This window comes from Sinocyclocheilus rhinocerous, unplaced genomic scaffold (genome assembly GCF_001515625.1).
Source record: "Sinocyclocheilus rhinocerous isolate Xijiao unplaced genomic scaffold, SAMN03320098_v1.1 scaffold1994, whole genome shotgun sequence".
NCBI lineage: Eukaryota > Metazoa > Chordata > Actinopteri > Cypriniformes > Cyprinidae > Sinocyclocheilus > Sinocyclocheilus rhinocerous.
The window spans coordinates 165,319-180,949 of NW_015666538.1; the positions used below are offsets into that span (position 1 = coordinate 165,319).

The 15,631-nt window shown below is 35.2% G+C and overlaps 1 protein-coding gene across 11 annotated transcripts in view; it reads right to left on the reverse strand.

Moving 5' to 3' along the window:
- Nucleotides 1-15,631, reverse strand: part of LOC107732596 (calcium/calmodulin-dependent protein kinase type II delta 1 chain) — a 169,711-nt gene that overhangs the window by 45,473 nt on the left and 108,607 nt on the right. For 4 of the 11 annotated variants that reach the window (XM_016543964.1, XM_016543966.1, XM_016543965.1 and 1 more), the window contains 3 exons: nucleotides 10,121-10,180; nucleotides 7,166-7,210; nucleotides 4,919-4,967 (listed from right to left, as the gene is read on the reverse strand). In XM_016543964.1, the coding sequence (XP_016399450.1) occupies nucleotides 4,919-4,967; nucleotides 7,166-7,210; nucleotides 10,121-10,180 (154 nt within the window). The remainder of the gene's footprint in view (nucleotides 1-4,918; nucleotides 4,968-7,165; nucleotides 7,211-10,120; nucleotides 10,181-15,631) is intronic. The other 7 variants (XM_016543972.1, XM_016543971.1, XM_016543969.1 and 4 more) reach the window with 3 other exon arrangements.

The following is a 15,631-nucleotide window of genomic DNA, read 5'->3' on the forward strand; positions in this document are numbered from 1 at the left end:
CCAAAGAGAAAGGAAAACTTGAAATCGCATCATATTAATGCATCCTTTAATAGAAATCAAGCTGCTATAAAAAGTTCATTCAACAACAAAGTGCCTAAAAATTTTTAATAGAAAACAAGACTCTCCTTTAAACAATATTTTTTATAAGCATATGTATACCACTGAAACTTTTTTGGTAAAGCACTTGCCATAATACGTGAACAATATGCACAATATGTGAAGGTGCAAATGCATGAGTGAACCCACACACAAGCAAATCATCTACACACCCCCACATCTCATGATTCTAACACTGTCCTAATCAGACAGTATGTGACAAGTTTTCAGCGACATTGTTCCTTCATCACTGAAAGCAAAATGTTATGTGAAGTGACAAAAATCACATATCAGAACATATGTACTGTTTATTCTGCTATGTGGAGTGTGATTTTGAACCAATGTGATTATACTGTAGACGGGACTAGTCAGGGGGTGAGAGCAAGGAGTCAATGTTTAGCTGGTTAGCATGACCACTTTAGCCCCTGCTAGTATGTCGAACTGCATTATTTGGCTGCAAAACGTTCTTTCTCCACTGACTACCTTTCAAAATAATCACAAATATTTCATTATATTACAGTGCCTGATTTTTATAGGGCTCTTAAAAACAAAACAAAAAAGACTATTTTGCCCTGTCTGTTTCCGTTCATAGCTCAAGACAGGTGCTAGTGAATGGTTTGGGATTATGTGCTCTTGTGGTGTCATCAGCATTGGCATCATTTTCATGCAGCTCTAGAGTGCACAAACAATCACCCATGAGCAAAGATGGCAGTTTTCTGTGGGGTCTTGTTCCAGCCTAACAACTGCCATTGAATGGAAATGCTAAAGGATAGATAGCTATTATATATCTCCTAAGGTAAACAGAAAAAGCCTGTATTCCAGTTAGACTGTAAAATTGTGCTCTCTGACATGAAGCATCTTTGAGTTTACTTTTTGTTTATACTGTGCAATTATATTTTATTGCCACTAGAGGGCACTAATGCATCACAATAGCCTTAAATGTCTTATTCCACCAGCACATCAAGGGACACTTTACAATCAAAATGAGAAACAACCCCAGATGTTTGCAGTGATGCTTCAGTGCTTTGGTGACAGTGACAAAATAACAGCACCAAATTCTCTCTCACACACACACACACACACACTCACTATCTTTTCAAACTCTAAATAAGACAAAGAGAATGGTATTGCATTAGAGTGTGAAAAGCTTGTTTAAATATATACTCACTGTGTCCAACCAGGTTAACAAATCATAGTAAATTTTTATCTTTCTCATGGCAAGGCTTGCTCAATGATTTTCAGAGCAACTGAAAGTAATTTGATTTCAATGAGAGGTGCTGATTTGACTGATGCAAATGAGAAGAAAGAGCAACACAATGCTTAGACATTCAGTGGCAGTTCAGGCACATACTGTAATTGATTGTAAACAAGATAGATAATGTGATTGTAACTAACTGATTTTGGTTAGTCACAATATGATACATTATGTATTACTTTTTTTTTTAAACCTGATACATTGTCAAAATGAAATGTCTTGTTTAGTGGTAATACATTCCATTTGTGGTCAGTGGTTCAATAGTCATGGTTTCTGCAGCCCACCAATAAAGTTAAGTCAAAGAGCAGAATGCTTACTATTGACCAACAATACAGCATCTTGGGGAGCTGTGTAGAACACTGTCAATGGCAGTTTTTAATCTGTAATGTTAAAGTGATAGTCTATCCAAAAATGAAAATTCTATTATAATTTACTCAACCTCATGTTGTTCCAAACATATGCATTTATTTCTTCTGTGGAATGTGAAAGAAGATATTTTGAGTAACCAAACCGTTTAGGTTCTCACTGACTTCCATTGTGTGGACAAAAATACAATGGACATCAAGGGAAAACAAAGAAAATAATTCACACATATTTGGAACAACATTAGGTTGAGTAAATGAGGTTACAATTTTCATTTTTGGGTGGACTACCCCTTTAAGTTTTTGTTGTAACCAGCAACCACCACAACAGGTGACCATTGTTTGCTTGGTTCTGTTGTATAATGTTGGGTAGGCTCATCCACAAAGAAATCTCATTCCATAAACGTAGAGTGCAGTGATCACCCATGTTTTCAGTAGACTTGGTTCCAAAAGTCATTTTTTCATTAATTTTCTCCCCAGGCATTAAAAAAAAAAGAATAAATTGATGAAGACAAAACAATATCTCTATATAGAAAATGAATGTACAAAAAAACTCCCTTATGGAAACTTGTATTGCACCATTTTTGGAGCTGCATGTACAGCTAAACCTTGATCTCTGAATCACTTTTACAGTATATATTATTCTGGATATATATGACCTGACAAACATTTACATACATTCACCTTAAAAAGTTTCTGACTGAATCACACAAAATCAAATTCTGTTACGGCTTTGAGTAGAAAGCCAGATCCAGCATCTAAAAATAAGATATCACTTGGCATAACTAACAGCAGCTGAGGTCTTGTGTCTGTAAATCCCAAGGGAAAAAAGTATACACATCAAGTCATTTTTACTAATTTGCAATCATATCTACTGGTTCAGCTATCAGTGTACACCATTTTAAAACTGCATTGACTGACTTCCTGTCTCCCTCCGCTGTCACTTACACTGAATGGTGATGTGGCTCTGGATTAGCTGAGACCGTTTGGGAGCAGCCTTGGGATTAATGCATTGGCCACAATCGGCTGTTGAGCTGACGTAGAGGAATGCCAAAAAGGCAAATAGGAAAACAAGCAGGTAGAGTGCCAGGAAGGCTTTGAGAATGCGGTTACAGCAGATTTCTTCAGGCCACATGTTTGGGAGGTACCAGCAGGATGAGACAGTGGAGGAAGTGGAAGAACAAGACTGCTGGGAATGAGATTGTTCGCGTTTGTACATTCTAGGAGACGCGGTAGGCATGTGGCATTCTAGTAAATGTGGCATTTGGAGGGTATATTTATATGGGAAGAACATCAAGGACAGGATGAGTGGATGGATAGATATATGGATGGACAGACAGATGAATGAATGTGTGGTAAGATTGGTGGACAGGAAAGCAAATAAATTAAGACATGGATTGATAGTGGGAGGGTAAAAAGCAAGGGTAATATTGTTGAAAAGGGGAGGAAAAGGATAAAATGAGTAGAAATGACATCAGGTGAATAACAGATTTACATATTGTTTGCAGGGCATCCCCTGAAAACAAAGACATGAATGAAACAGAAAAAGGAAAGGCAAATGGCACAGAAATATCTCGCTTTTAAATGCATTCATCATCTTTCACACTTTGCAGACTTATGTTATGAGTTCTATGGGTGCCTTTTATTGAAATGTAAAAAAAACCCTGAAAAAACCTTCTTTACTGGTTTGACATTATAGAGTTCGATTCAGAAGATAAACCAGAACCAATTGTATAATTTTGGTATTTAATTTTCATAATTGCATAATTTTTATTTAATTCGCATAAATTGCACAATTTTTGTAGTTCATCTAAGCAATATATATATATATATAGAGAGAGAGAGAGAGAGAGAGAGAGCGAGATTAGGAATTGTTAGTGGGATGTTTATATACAAAAGATCCTACTGTACAAATAGGTTTCTTTAAGCAAACAAAATATGGGGTATTAAAAATACTTTTAAATTATGACACATTATTAACAGGTGTAATGAGATTCAACCTTATACAACTTGATGTTAAGAATCAAAATAATAATTAAAAAAAAATTAAAATCACATTAAATGCCATTAAAAACCATGGCACAAATGCACACACACAAACTGTTACTGTCACCCGCATTTATGTTACACAACCTAATCTACACATAATTACACAAAATCACACAGTTGCATTAAAGAGACAAAATCATTGTTCTACCATCAAAGCTCATAACAGCAAAACAGAAGAACAGAAAGTTAGCAGGCATGTGAGAAGAAAGCTTAAAAGAAAAAGGTTAATCTCAACAGATATTCACCAACTGTGACCTCCAAGTTTACTTTAGGCCTATGTTTCAGGCTATGCTGAATATAAATGTAAATGTAAAGCAACAACGGGCTGGACCACAGAGTACCAACTTAGGCCCCGTCCACATGGAGAAGCGTTTAGCTGTATACGCATACATTTTGTATCGTATAGGCGTTTCGTCCAGACGGATCCGGCGTTTTCGGTGAGTGAAACCGATATTTTTTGAAACCGGGTCCCAGAGTGGATAAATCTGAAAATGCAGTGAATGCAGTATATTTTCTGAAACGATGACCTCATCAGCCCACATCTCACCCCTAGTCAGACACCGCTACGTCACATAACAGCAACAAAATCATGAACGATTGTCTTTTTATTAACTACCATTAACACAGATTAATAAATGTATTGTTCCATGTTCGTTTGTATACCACGCGCAAGGTTTATGCGTATAGTCCAAGTCTTCTTCTCCGTTTTTAGTGTATCTCTGTGGCAGAATTACAGCGCCACATGCTGATCTGGCATGTATACTACATCGTTTTGTGTCAGTTTCGTGTGGACCATAGACTGTATAAAAACAGTCCGCCATCTTGGCAGCGCATCACTCCCGGATAATCGAAGATGGGCGAAGAGGTGGGAGCTGGTTGTTGAAACCACACCCACCTGGCTCGATGGTGGTGACAGCAGCGGTAATCCACCTGTCACTCAAGTGGCCACGCCCTTAATTATGCAGAACTTTAAGGCTTAATATAATTTAAACGGATGAGTTATAAAAAAATTCACCCCCCTCACAGTTGTCATGAAGGGCAAAATTAGCTATATAGACCAAAATCATTTTTTGAACCAGGCTGTAAACATGTTTTTTTTCTGCTGTAAAGCCTTATGCAACACTGTACAATTGAAGTCTGTTAGGTTCAACGGTACCTTTAATGTCTTCATCTTCAATAGTGGTGTTGGCACTCTCTGATGATTCCTGAAAAAGAACAAAAATACACGCAAACAAATAATTTAAATAGTATCTTACTAATAATTTGAATTTTACATAGGCTCAAGTTAAATGATAATTAAAAACAGTCAGAAATGTTAACCCCCCTGCTGTAAAAATAAACTGAAACCAGCCTGTGGTATGAAGTGGTTAGTTGACATCCATGTATTGATAGAGGTGCTATGGTTTAGATAAACACTAGTTTGGCCAGCAAACCACCTTTTTCCAGAAGGTTCAAAACCTTATTTCACATTGCAGTTTAACTGACTAGATCCATTATATCAATGTTGTTCTGGATAGGATAGAAATTATGTTGATGTGATGATTGACCCAGAAAAGTATAAGATTATAACACTTCGACATCATGTGGTGTTCTATTTCCTAACAAATCGTCATAATTTACCATGGATTTACTCTAGTAACAACTGCACCATGGTATTGTGGCAGAAATGTGGGATATTCATATAGAATTTTATTAAATTAATACATATAGATATGTAGGCCTATTAAATGTATTAAAGGAGCAATGGAATAATTATAGTATGTTTTTGTCATTAAGCTGATTAGCGTTTGTGTATTTATACTAAATATATTTACACTACTGTTTTTTACACAAATACCTAGAAACCATAGTTACATTTTACCATGGTATTGAGGTGCTATATGTGTGGTTTTAACTGTGGCTATTATATGATCTACAGTAAATGTATGCTACTATGGAAGACCAACGGATAATTTTTTATAAAACACAAACAATTCGAAAAATTCAATTTCACCGTATAAAAATGAGGTTGTTACAATACAGATGTTACTATTTGTGATAATGAACATAAATTTACATCTGCATCCTAACTCAAGCTACTACTACTGTTAACTCAAGCTACTGTCAAATGTCCAGTCAGGCAACACAAACCTGTTTTATGATTTGAAACAATATCAGTGCAGAAACTAAAAAAATTATGTTTCTGTTAAGATATTTATTTTGTTAAAGAAAAATGACAAGAAAAGTATAAAGAATTCAAAAATGTGAAGTGTTTGTCATGTTCTGACCACAAAGAGTAGTTTAAAACCACAATTAATGGTCTGGTTTCCACAACTTTCACTTGCCTTTATATCTGCTTTTAAACTTGAGAGAAATAAAGATATGAAATTTATTGCAATAATTATCGATATCGATTGATATGAAAAATTATATTGTGATTTTTTTGGCCATATTGCCCAGCCCTATTTATATTTATATTTTATGTTATATTTTAGGGGGGAAAAAGTACTTGCAACCAGGCATTATTTCTAGTAGTCTAAGCAAGCTACATTGCATCGCTCCAGTATTTGGGTATAGTGGCAAGAATACATTTTTTAACTCTTTGGATTTCTGCATTGATTGCAGAGTTGGTCTTCTCAAAATTGCAATGAAGGCATGAGTGACGGACGACCAGAAAAATGACCATTCATTATATATATATATATATGTATATATATTGAAATGCAGTAAGTGTGCCCAGTGTGAAAAGTGTGTGGGGTTTTAATGCTAAAGGAGGATCTTAGGTTACTAAATCAAGGGTTCACTTAATTTTCCCACCCTGCACTGTGAATATTACTCAATGTATTCAGTAAAAATCTTTTTTTTTTTTTTTTTTAAAGTACAATTTTTTTGTATGTGATTTTATTGTAGTCAGATTGTGCTTGTCTATAATTGTAAGTTAAATCAAGATCAAACTACATTTCACAAATCACACTTTTGATGCTATTATTTTGTAAAATTAAAATAAAAATAAATAAATAACAGATTTATATTCAATACTTCTAGACAAATTTGGACCTTACTGACTTTCCTTATATGGTTTAAAAACTGTTTAAATTTGTCAAAATATCTTCATTTTGTGTTCTGCAAAAGAATGACATCAGGGTAAATAAATGAGATTTTTTTCTTTTTATGGGGTCAATTATCCAGAATTCATACAAAAATTCATGCAGCAAGCTTAATGTTTCTGATTTTAAACATTCCATCCCTCTTGGTTGCTAGGTTATATCAAACTGATATCAAACAGTCTTTACAAACTGAATTATCGCTGTGATAACAGACAGCATGCATCAGATGCACTACACAGACAATAAGTTCAAACTCACAATACCCCTTTTAATCTTAACATTTCAACAACACTCAATCCTCATCGATCACTTAATACCTTGTTTCCATCAGTGGGATTGTGGATAACAGTAGTTTGAGGCTCCTGATATAGAGGTGCATAGGGAGAGAAAGACAGATAAAACAGAATAACGAGATAAAGAGTGTCAGAAAAAGTAGTAGTGAGTTGAAGAGTTAAAGGACACCACGCATTACGTTGAGTCGGAGGAAGCCTAGATGTTACTGCTCTGCATGTGCTCATCTAACCGCCACTTTCCACAAATATGGTACAAAATAGGGCCTGGAACTTTTTAAACAAATGGACAGTGCTTAAACTTCAGAAAAGGCTGACAGTCAAATAAATGTATTATGGTAGATAGCAGTTTATCTTCAAAAGTTCTCATGCAATTTATGTGAAAGATAATGCCACTAATGATAAAAAAGTGCACCATATTCATGGAAAGAATTTACTGAAGAACTTTAGCAGTAGACGATGTTGTAAGTGAAGTCAGGATTCAAATATCTTAAAGTAACTTTTTGTAACAAAGCTTGGTGAACTTTAGAAAAGAAAAAGAGCATACTGGTTTAGACAACTGGTCATGTAATTGTGAGATAGGAATATGGGTAATTAATACAGTACATTTTCACTAGAGCAACAGTACAGCATACCCAGCCAAAGCATGCAGCAAAACAAGAAAGTATCAGGAAGAACACAAGCCAACCTTTCAAAACCTTCATTCAGTCTCTGGGTTTGCTTCAGGTGTTGGTAATGTTTTGTTATTGCTTGCTGGTATAGTTTCCTATTGTGACAGCTGTACATTACAGTACTGTACCACTTCATTCAAAAGAGCAATTTAAAACATGCATCTTGAATAATTTGATTCAATCAACTAATCACTAAAATTACCAAATTGTAAGGACACTATTCTGTTGTGTTTTGTTGATTAAACCAAATGACTCATTACATAGCCTACAATGGTTGGTGTCCAAGAGAAACATGTATATATATATATATATATATATATGTGTGTGTGTGTGTGTGTGTGTGTGTTTTGATTAACAAATTAATTGAATTTGTATTACTCTATGTTGCTTAAATAAAATCAAATGATTTTATTATTAATGGCTTGTGCTTAAATTACATTAGGTTTGTAGACAAATATAAATTGTGTCAATATATATTAATTATTTTAAAAACAATTAATTGATAAGTTAAACTTTTAACTTTTAGTGCAGAAAAAAAAAAACATCCATGAGTCCAGCATTTATCCATACAAAATAAACTGTTGACAATGTCCACTTTTAACACACGTTCAATGATGCACCTTTTAAAAACATGGTTAGTTCATGTATGAACAAGGAAAGAATAGTCAGTTAGCAAACACACGAGCACCGGCCAAAGGTTACATCGAGAGGTCTTGAGCACCGCATGAAGTGAACCTCCCAAAAATACTTTATTACTAAATTACTATATAAGGTCAATTTTAAGAACATGAAAATGTTTCTTATTGTGGGGTAATCAGTAACAAGCACAAAACCCTTACTAAACTATATACCAAACTATCAGCATGACAAATTTGGAAAAAGATAGAAAATTTGCTAACAGGAAAAAAATCATGTACATTGCTTTTAAACATTTCAAACTATGGTCTGTACATATACTACTATATACTACAAAAACAGCTGTACAATGGAGCAGTCTTATTTATTTAGTACACCACACAGGTGTTTTTTGTACACAATGTGTTGTGATTACTGAATAATGATTACATGAAACTTGCATATGCATAGACTAATGACACCAATGGACATATCTGATTAAAGGGGTCCTATTATGCTTTTTCACTTTTTTAAATTTTAGTCAGTGTGTAGTGTGTATGTTTGGGCATAAAAAAGATCTAGAAAGTTACAAATCTCAAAGTCCACTCCAAAGGGAGATATTTAGTTTTTTAAAAATCCCTTTTCAAGAACTACAACGAACGGCTCGTTTGGACTACAGCGTTTGTTTTCCGGGCTTTGTGATATCACAAAGTGGCTCATTAGAATATCATTAAAAAGAATTCCCGCCTACAGAAATTGGAATGGTTGGGGGGTGGGGAGGGGCGAGGTTGTGGCTAGAACGCTTGGTTGAATGAGTGCATCAGACGAGATGATGAAGAAGAAATGCTGCTGCAGAGTTAGTGCATCAGAGAAAACGAAGAAGAAGAGCTGCTGTGCTGTAGCGTCAAATTTTCGGCATGTCTAGAACAATTCTTACAAGTATAACACGACATAGCTGGGCGCCGCGGACAGACGCCGAATGGCGCCGCCGGTGTGCCTACACTCATAGAACATTTGAATGAATTTTAAAGACGTGGCGCGACACGACGCTGCGCTTCTCGTCCAGTGTGCGACCGCCTGAAACGTTGGTTTTTTTCACCTCCGTGCCCAAACGTCTTTGTTTGGGCTTCCGAAAGCGGATGATGTCAGGAAACAGTGGTTGCAATTTATTTTTTAACTCTGTTCCTGAGCATTATAACCCCAATTTGCTATTTAGGATTTTTTTTTTATTAAACCATTAAATAAAGTATATTTAAAATCGGTAAATTATTAAATATAACTGTTCTATATTTAATAATGTATACACATATGTGCTTATTTATATGTTTACTTGAATGTTGTAAAAAGACAAAATAATACATAATACTTCATTTAGCACTCTAGCCCAGAGTACAAATTTTTGTCACCATAATTGCTACCATTATTTAAAATACTTTTGACTTTTTCTCTCTGCATTCATATGTCAATGAAGAACAATACATAGTCACATTTCTAGAATATTGCTAATTATTTGACTGACTGCATTATTTTAATGCAGGATTTCACACATGAAGAAGGTGCTGAATTGATTTAAAAGAGAAAAGGCATGCTAACAAAAAAAAGAGAGAGAGAGAGAGAGAGAGAGAGAGCGAGAGAGAGAGATGTGAAGCCAGTGGTAAGAAAAAGCAACTGACAAACAGTCATACAGACAAAATACCAGAGCAGGAGAGGGGGCAGATTCTTTAGGGCTGGTGATTACGTTGGTTTTGTTGTTGATCTATGGGTGGGAGGGGACAGAGGCAGACAAACAAAGCTTTAAACAAGCAAGGGAAATGTCAAATTCCATTAATCTAAAATCTAAAAATTAAACTGAAATTACACAGCTCGCGTTACATGGATGTTTATGGAATAGTTATTTAGCATATTTGATCATAATGATTTCTCTTGACAACAATTAATTAGGTTATTCCTCAACTACAGCAAAATTGGACTTCAAATAATCCAAATTTTCATTGGAAACTGTAATTTATGCAAAAATCTTTTCACAATTCTGTCCGAATTATGCTGTGGAAATTACAAGTTATTTAAAAGCCATAAAAGTCTTAACAGGTACGGAAGTCCTAAGAGGCCATGCATTATTTATTTTTTTTTCTTTCTTGTTTTCTCATGATCTCGACATAACAATAATTGTTTTCTCATTATCTCAACTTAATTTTCTTGTGAACTTGACATAACAATAGTTGTTTTCTCGTTACCTCGACTTAATTTTCTCGTGATCTCAAAATAATTTGTTTTCTCGTGATCACGACTTAATTTTCTTGACATAACAAAAGCTGTTTTCTCGTTATCACGACATAACAAAAGTTATGTAAATATACATTAAATGATTAAAAATAAAGATTAAAAATTAGAACAAAAATGCACATTACAAATACACAACAAAAAATACGTTGTTGAAGCACGTCCTAGATAAACACCATAATCCCCACTTATTAACAAACAATCAGGTACTTCAAAGATGCACAAATAAAGATAGATGCAAACAGAATACTATACAGTGACATCAACATTAGTTTTAATAAGCATTACGTTTAGTATCACATCGAATGCTCTTGTGGTAGTGAAACTATCATATTGATTCAAGCATTTAACAATTTGCTTGTCAGTAACAAACACAATACTGCAAAAATTATAGTGATCACGAAGAAATAAGGTCTTCATTCTGTCCCAAATGCATAGCCTGCAATCTGGGCCAATATGAACACAGTAAATATATATCCCATCAGTTATTTTCAGGTCTATACTGCCATCTAGTGCCGCAGTTGTGTAGCTTGGAGAACAACATTTATGTCGAGATCACGAGAAAATTAATGCTGAGTTCACACTGCACGATTTCCAAACTCGTCGGATTGCCGTTGTTTTCACACTGCGTGACTATCTGGGGTAGCATTCAGTTGCTGCTGTGTTCACATTGCACGATGGATCGGCGACAGGGGGTTTCACATTGCATGACTTCACAATAGGAAGAATCGCCGACAGCTCTGTCTGGTCCGCAAACTACGTTTCACAACAAAACACACATGATAATTGATAAGGAAATAACGTGAGAACCCGCGTGCATCAGACCGGAGTTCTCGAGCGAGACTGGAATTATTAAAAAATATATATATAGCCCGCAAATTGTCTGTGAACTTATTTCCAGCTACAAGGAGAAAAAGAAAAACAGATTATGCAGGAGGGAGATGCAGGGAACAGGGATTGGGTGTTCTGCAGAGTGTTCTTGCATCAACTGTTATGCTGATATTGTGGCTGGTCAAGCAAATGTTTGTGCTTGTTTCTGTATGATATAATTGTTCATATATCTATTAAAATACTGATATTCTGGTCTATAACTCCTCCCCGAACTTCCCTCTGCCCTGTATCTTGGTCTCTCATTGGCTGTAGGTCATCGCCGATGTAGTTTTCAGTCAGAAATCATTGCACACAGCGTGATTGTGAATCACAGCGTGATGGCGACGTGTCGGCGATTCCCTCAGATTGCGTCTTTGATAATTCACACTGCGTGATTGTCACTAGCGTGAACGAGCACCGATTTGCCTCCGATTTCGGGCATTTGTCGGCGATTTCGCAAAACCTGTCGGCGAGTGAAAAATCGGGCTAAAATCGTGCAGTGTGAACTCGGCATAAGTCATGATAATGAGAAAACAACTTTTGTTTAGGGCTGCAACAACTAATCGATAAATATCGATAATAATCGATAATGAAAATAATTGACAAAACGAATGTCATTATCGATTAGTCGCATCTGCCCACCGCACACGGAAAACTTCCGACAGTCGCGTCAATTTACAGCAGTGAATAAAGCATTTCTGTGGACAAAATGCATCTAAAACTATAGCGGATGAAACAGTGAGCTGCTGCAGGAAAGATGCATGATCCAAGCAGCCCGAAACATGAGAATGTTTTATTTTCAACTTCAAGCTAATGCATTAGCATAATGTCAAACACTGCTTGTCCTGTCAGGCGCTTTGACAGATGCGTGTGCTGTTTAATGTATGAGATATGATTCCTCTGAGCATAATCTGCATTTTACGGTTATATCCTTTTCTGTAAGTGTGGACGAAGTACACAAATCAAGTACTTGAGTAAAAGTACAGATACGTATGATAAAATATTACTCCAGTAAAAGTAAAAGTACTCTTTTTTCAATTTTACTCGAGTGAAAGTACAAAAGTACTCGATTTTTTATGTACTTAAGTAAAAAAGTACTGATAGATTTATTTTTTCAATCATTTCAGTGGGCTTAAATAGATCCCCCTTTACAGCAGATTTAGTTCACAAACAACTGACAGTTTTGACCTAAATATGATTTTCAGTTACAATAATTAATCCTAAAATTCGATATTAGTAACTTACTTTTAGCAGCATCAGTTGCGCGCACAAGATCTCCCGGTTCTTACTTGTGAATTCAGTTCACTGGAGACTCGCACTAAAAGGTTAATTTGAATCAGTAAGTTGTCGACTCGAGAACAGCTGCATTTGGTTCATTCTAATTTGTGAATGAATCGTTTGGTGCGATTTGCGAACCGATTTAAAAGGTTCATTGAAAAGAATCAGTTCGTTCTTGTATCAGACACCGCTTCTGCATGTCAGAGCACATGATATATTATAAGGAGTAACGATATGTTTTATGAAATGTAGTGAAGTAAAAAGTACGATCTTATGCTTTGGAATGTAGTGAAGTAAAAGTAAAAGTTACTCAAAATAAAACTACTCCAGTAAAGTACAGATACTTGAAAAATGTACTTAAGTACAGTAACAAAGTAAAACTACTCCGTTACTGTCCACCACTGAGTGTAACATATTCACGCGAGTACGTGTTTCTATTTTGCACGAAGGGTCGTCCTGACAGTCTGCGTTAAACTTCAGACTTCACTAAAAGAGCGCCGGCGCGCGTATGCACGTCAAACAGAACGCAGTAAAGAGGGAGCAAATTAATATTCAGTGCAATAATATTCATTTTGCTAATATTATTATTCTATGTTAAATTTAGGTTTAAAAGTCAAGTAATTTAAGTATTTTATGATAGTAACTGTAAAATGAAAACAGCGTGTGATTGAATATGTAAGTCTTTTTTTTTTTTACATTTACAGAATAAAGAAATGACAGTAACAGGTTACTGTGTTCAGAGTGAATGCGCATGTTCACTGAGTTTGTGTTTTTCTTTACTATCTTCATCATTATCTTCATTTTTAATATAGGGAATTAAACTGTCCTTTGTCCATATGTTTATTTGAACTGTGCTTTATAACTCTTTTACACATAATGTATAGCATAGATATAGATATATTCACCATACAATACGCTTTCATAGCATGCATTTGGCATGCTTGTTGAAAGCATTGGGCAGGATGTGGAATAGTGTGTTTAGTCTTTAAAAAAAAAAGAGGCCTTTTATGATTAATCGAAGAAGAAGAAAAAAAAAATTTGCCCAACTAATCGATTATCAAAATAATCGTTAGTTGCAGACCTACTTTTGTTATATCATAAAATTAATTCAACGAGAAAAACACTTTTTGTTTTGTCGAGATCCCAAGAAAATATTAAGACATGATAACTACAAAACAAATTTTGTTATGTCGAGATCACAAGACAAGTTGTGATCATGAGAAAACAAGAAAGAAAAAGAAAATAATACATGGCCTCTCAGGACTTCCGTAAACATGCATAAAAGTGTGACTTCTAAAGTTTGCAAGATAATAATCTTGTAGAGCAGTTCATGTCATTCACAGATTCCCAGGGAAACAACTAGATTTTAAACAGCACGAAGCAGCAAAGACTTTTCATCGCCATTAAATTATCCTACCAAACCTTTCAAAATCCTCTTCCCTTGAGGCAGCCATTAATTTTTTGATGGACTATATATGTGCTTTTAAAAAGAAAAAGAAGAAGAAGAAGAAGAAGAAGAAGAAAAAGAAGAATAATAAGAAGAAACATGCTCCTATTAAATACATACAGTGTTCCCTACAGATTACAGAGACTATAATCGAACTGAATTGAAGGTAACCCTAAATATAATATTCCAGTAACAATCATGTTAATGCTCATTTTATCCTTGTTAAGCCAATTAAACTTACACCTATTTTGCTGTTGGGATCAATGTAGAAAACCACAGAGGATATGAAGCATACATGTAACATGTGTAGGATTTCTGTCTTCGAACAGACCCATTTAAACTATGGAGTCAAACATGAAACAACCACATTCCATAGAAACAAACTGAAGAGTTTCTCCGCAGCCATCTGCGGTCGTAAAACTAATACAGGGTCAGTGCAGTGTCTCAGCAGTTCCTGTCCCATTTGGCTTATCTTCTCAAGAGACTCAAAGAAAAGCAGTGCTAAGACCCTAACTCTAACTTTCAGTCCGCCAGCGCCATTTTGAGCCGTTTGTAAACAAAGTCTAGCCTAAGCTAAGCTAACTGAAGCGAACGCTTCTGCATTGAAGCATATGCAAAGCTAGTAGCATTGAAGGCTAGCGGTTAGCACGTAGCATTTGGTGGTCTTAAATGCAGAGTGTTTTGCAGTGGTTGAAGCGTTGAAGTGACCTGGTCAGTTACATTTGAACTGTATTTTTCACCTCACTTTTCACTCTTTTACACTTACTCATCCTATCTCTCTTCTCCTCGCCTCCCATTGAAAAGAACGTTGACAGATGCAAACTTAATAAACCCTACTGCACGCAATTTTAACCAACTATCAGATTAGCGATCTAACAGTTGGTTAATCGTGTTTGTTTAAAGGTTTGCCCTTCACCTTCACTGGTATCAGTTTAACTGCCACAGCTGTTATTGTTTTTTTAGAAAATTAATCCCAATCCCTAGGCCTCATTACTAATGCTACGTTGTGATTGATTCCATAACTGCTCTTATAATTTGAATGAAATCAGTAGATATTATTAATTTGCTATCCTTAGGAATTTGAAATCGTTAATTTAAATTAATAGTTAATTACAGATTTGAAATTTTAATTTCACTTCATAAATGAATTTCAGTTCCTGCTTCCACATAGCAACAATATTTACTGATTAATTTAATTATAATTGCTCTCATAATCTAGTGACCATAACATTAGAATTTTAATCATTAACTATCAATAGGGCTCTGAAATTTTTAATTGCATTTGTAAGTAATTAGGGTGGTACGGATTAAGCTAATTATAATTGCCCTTAT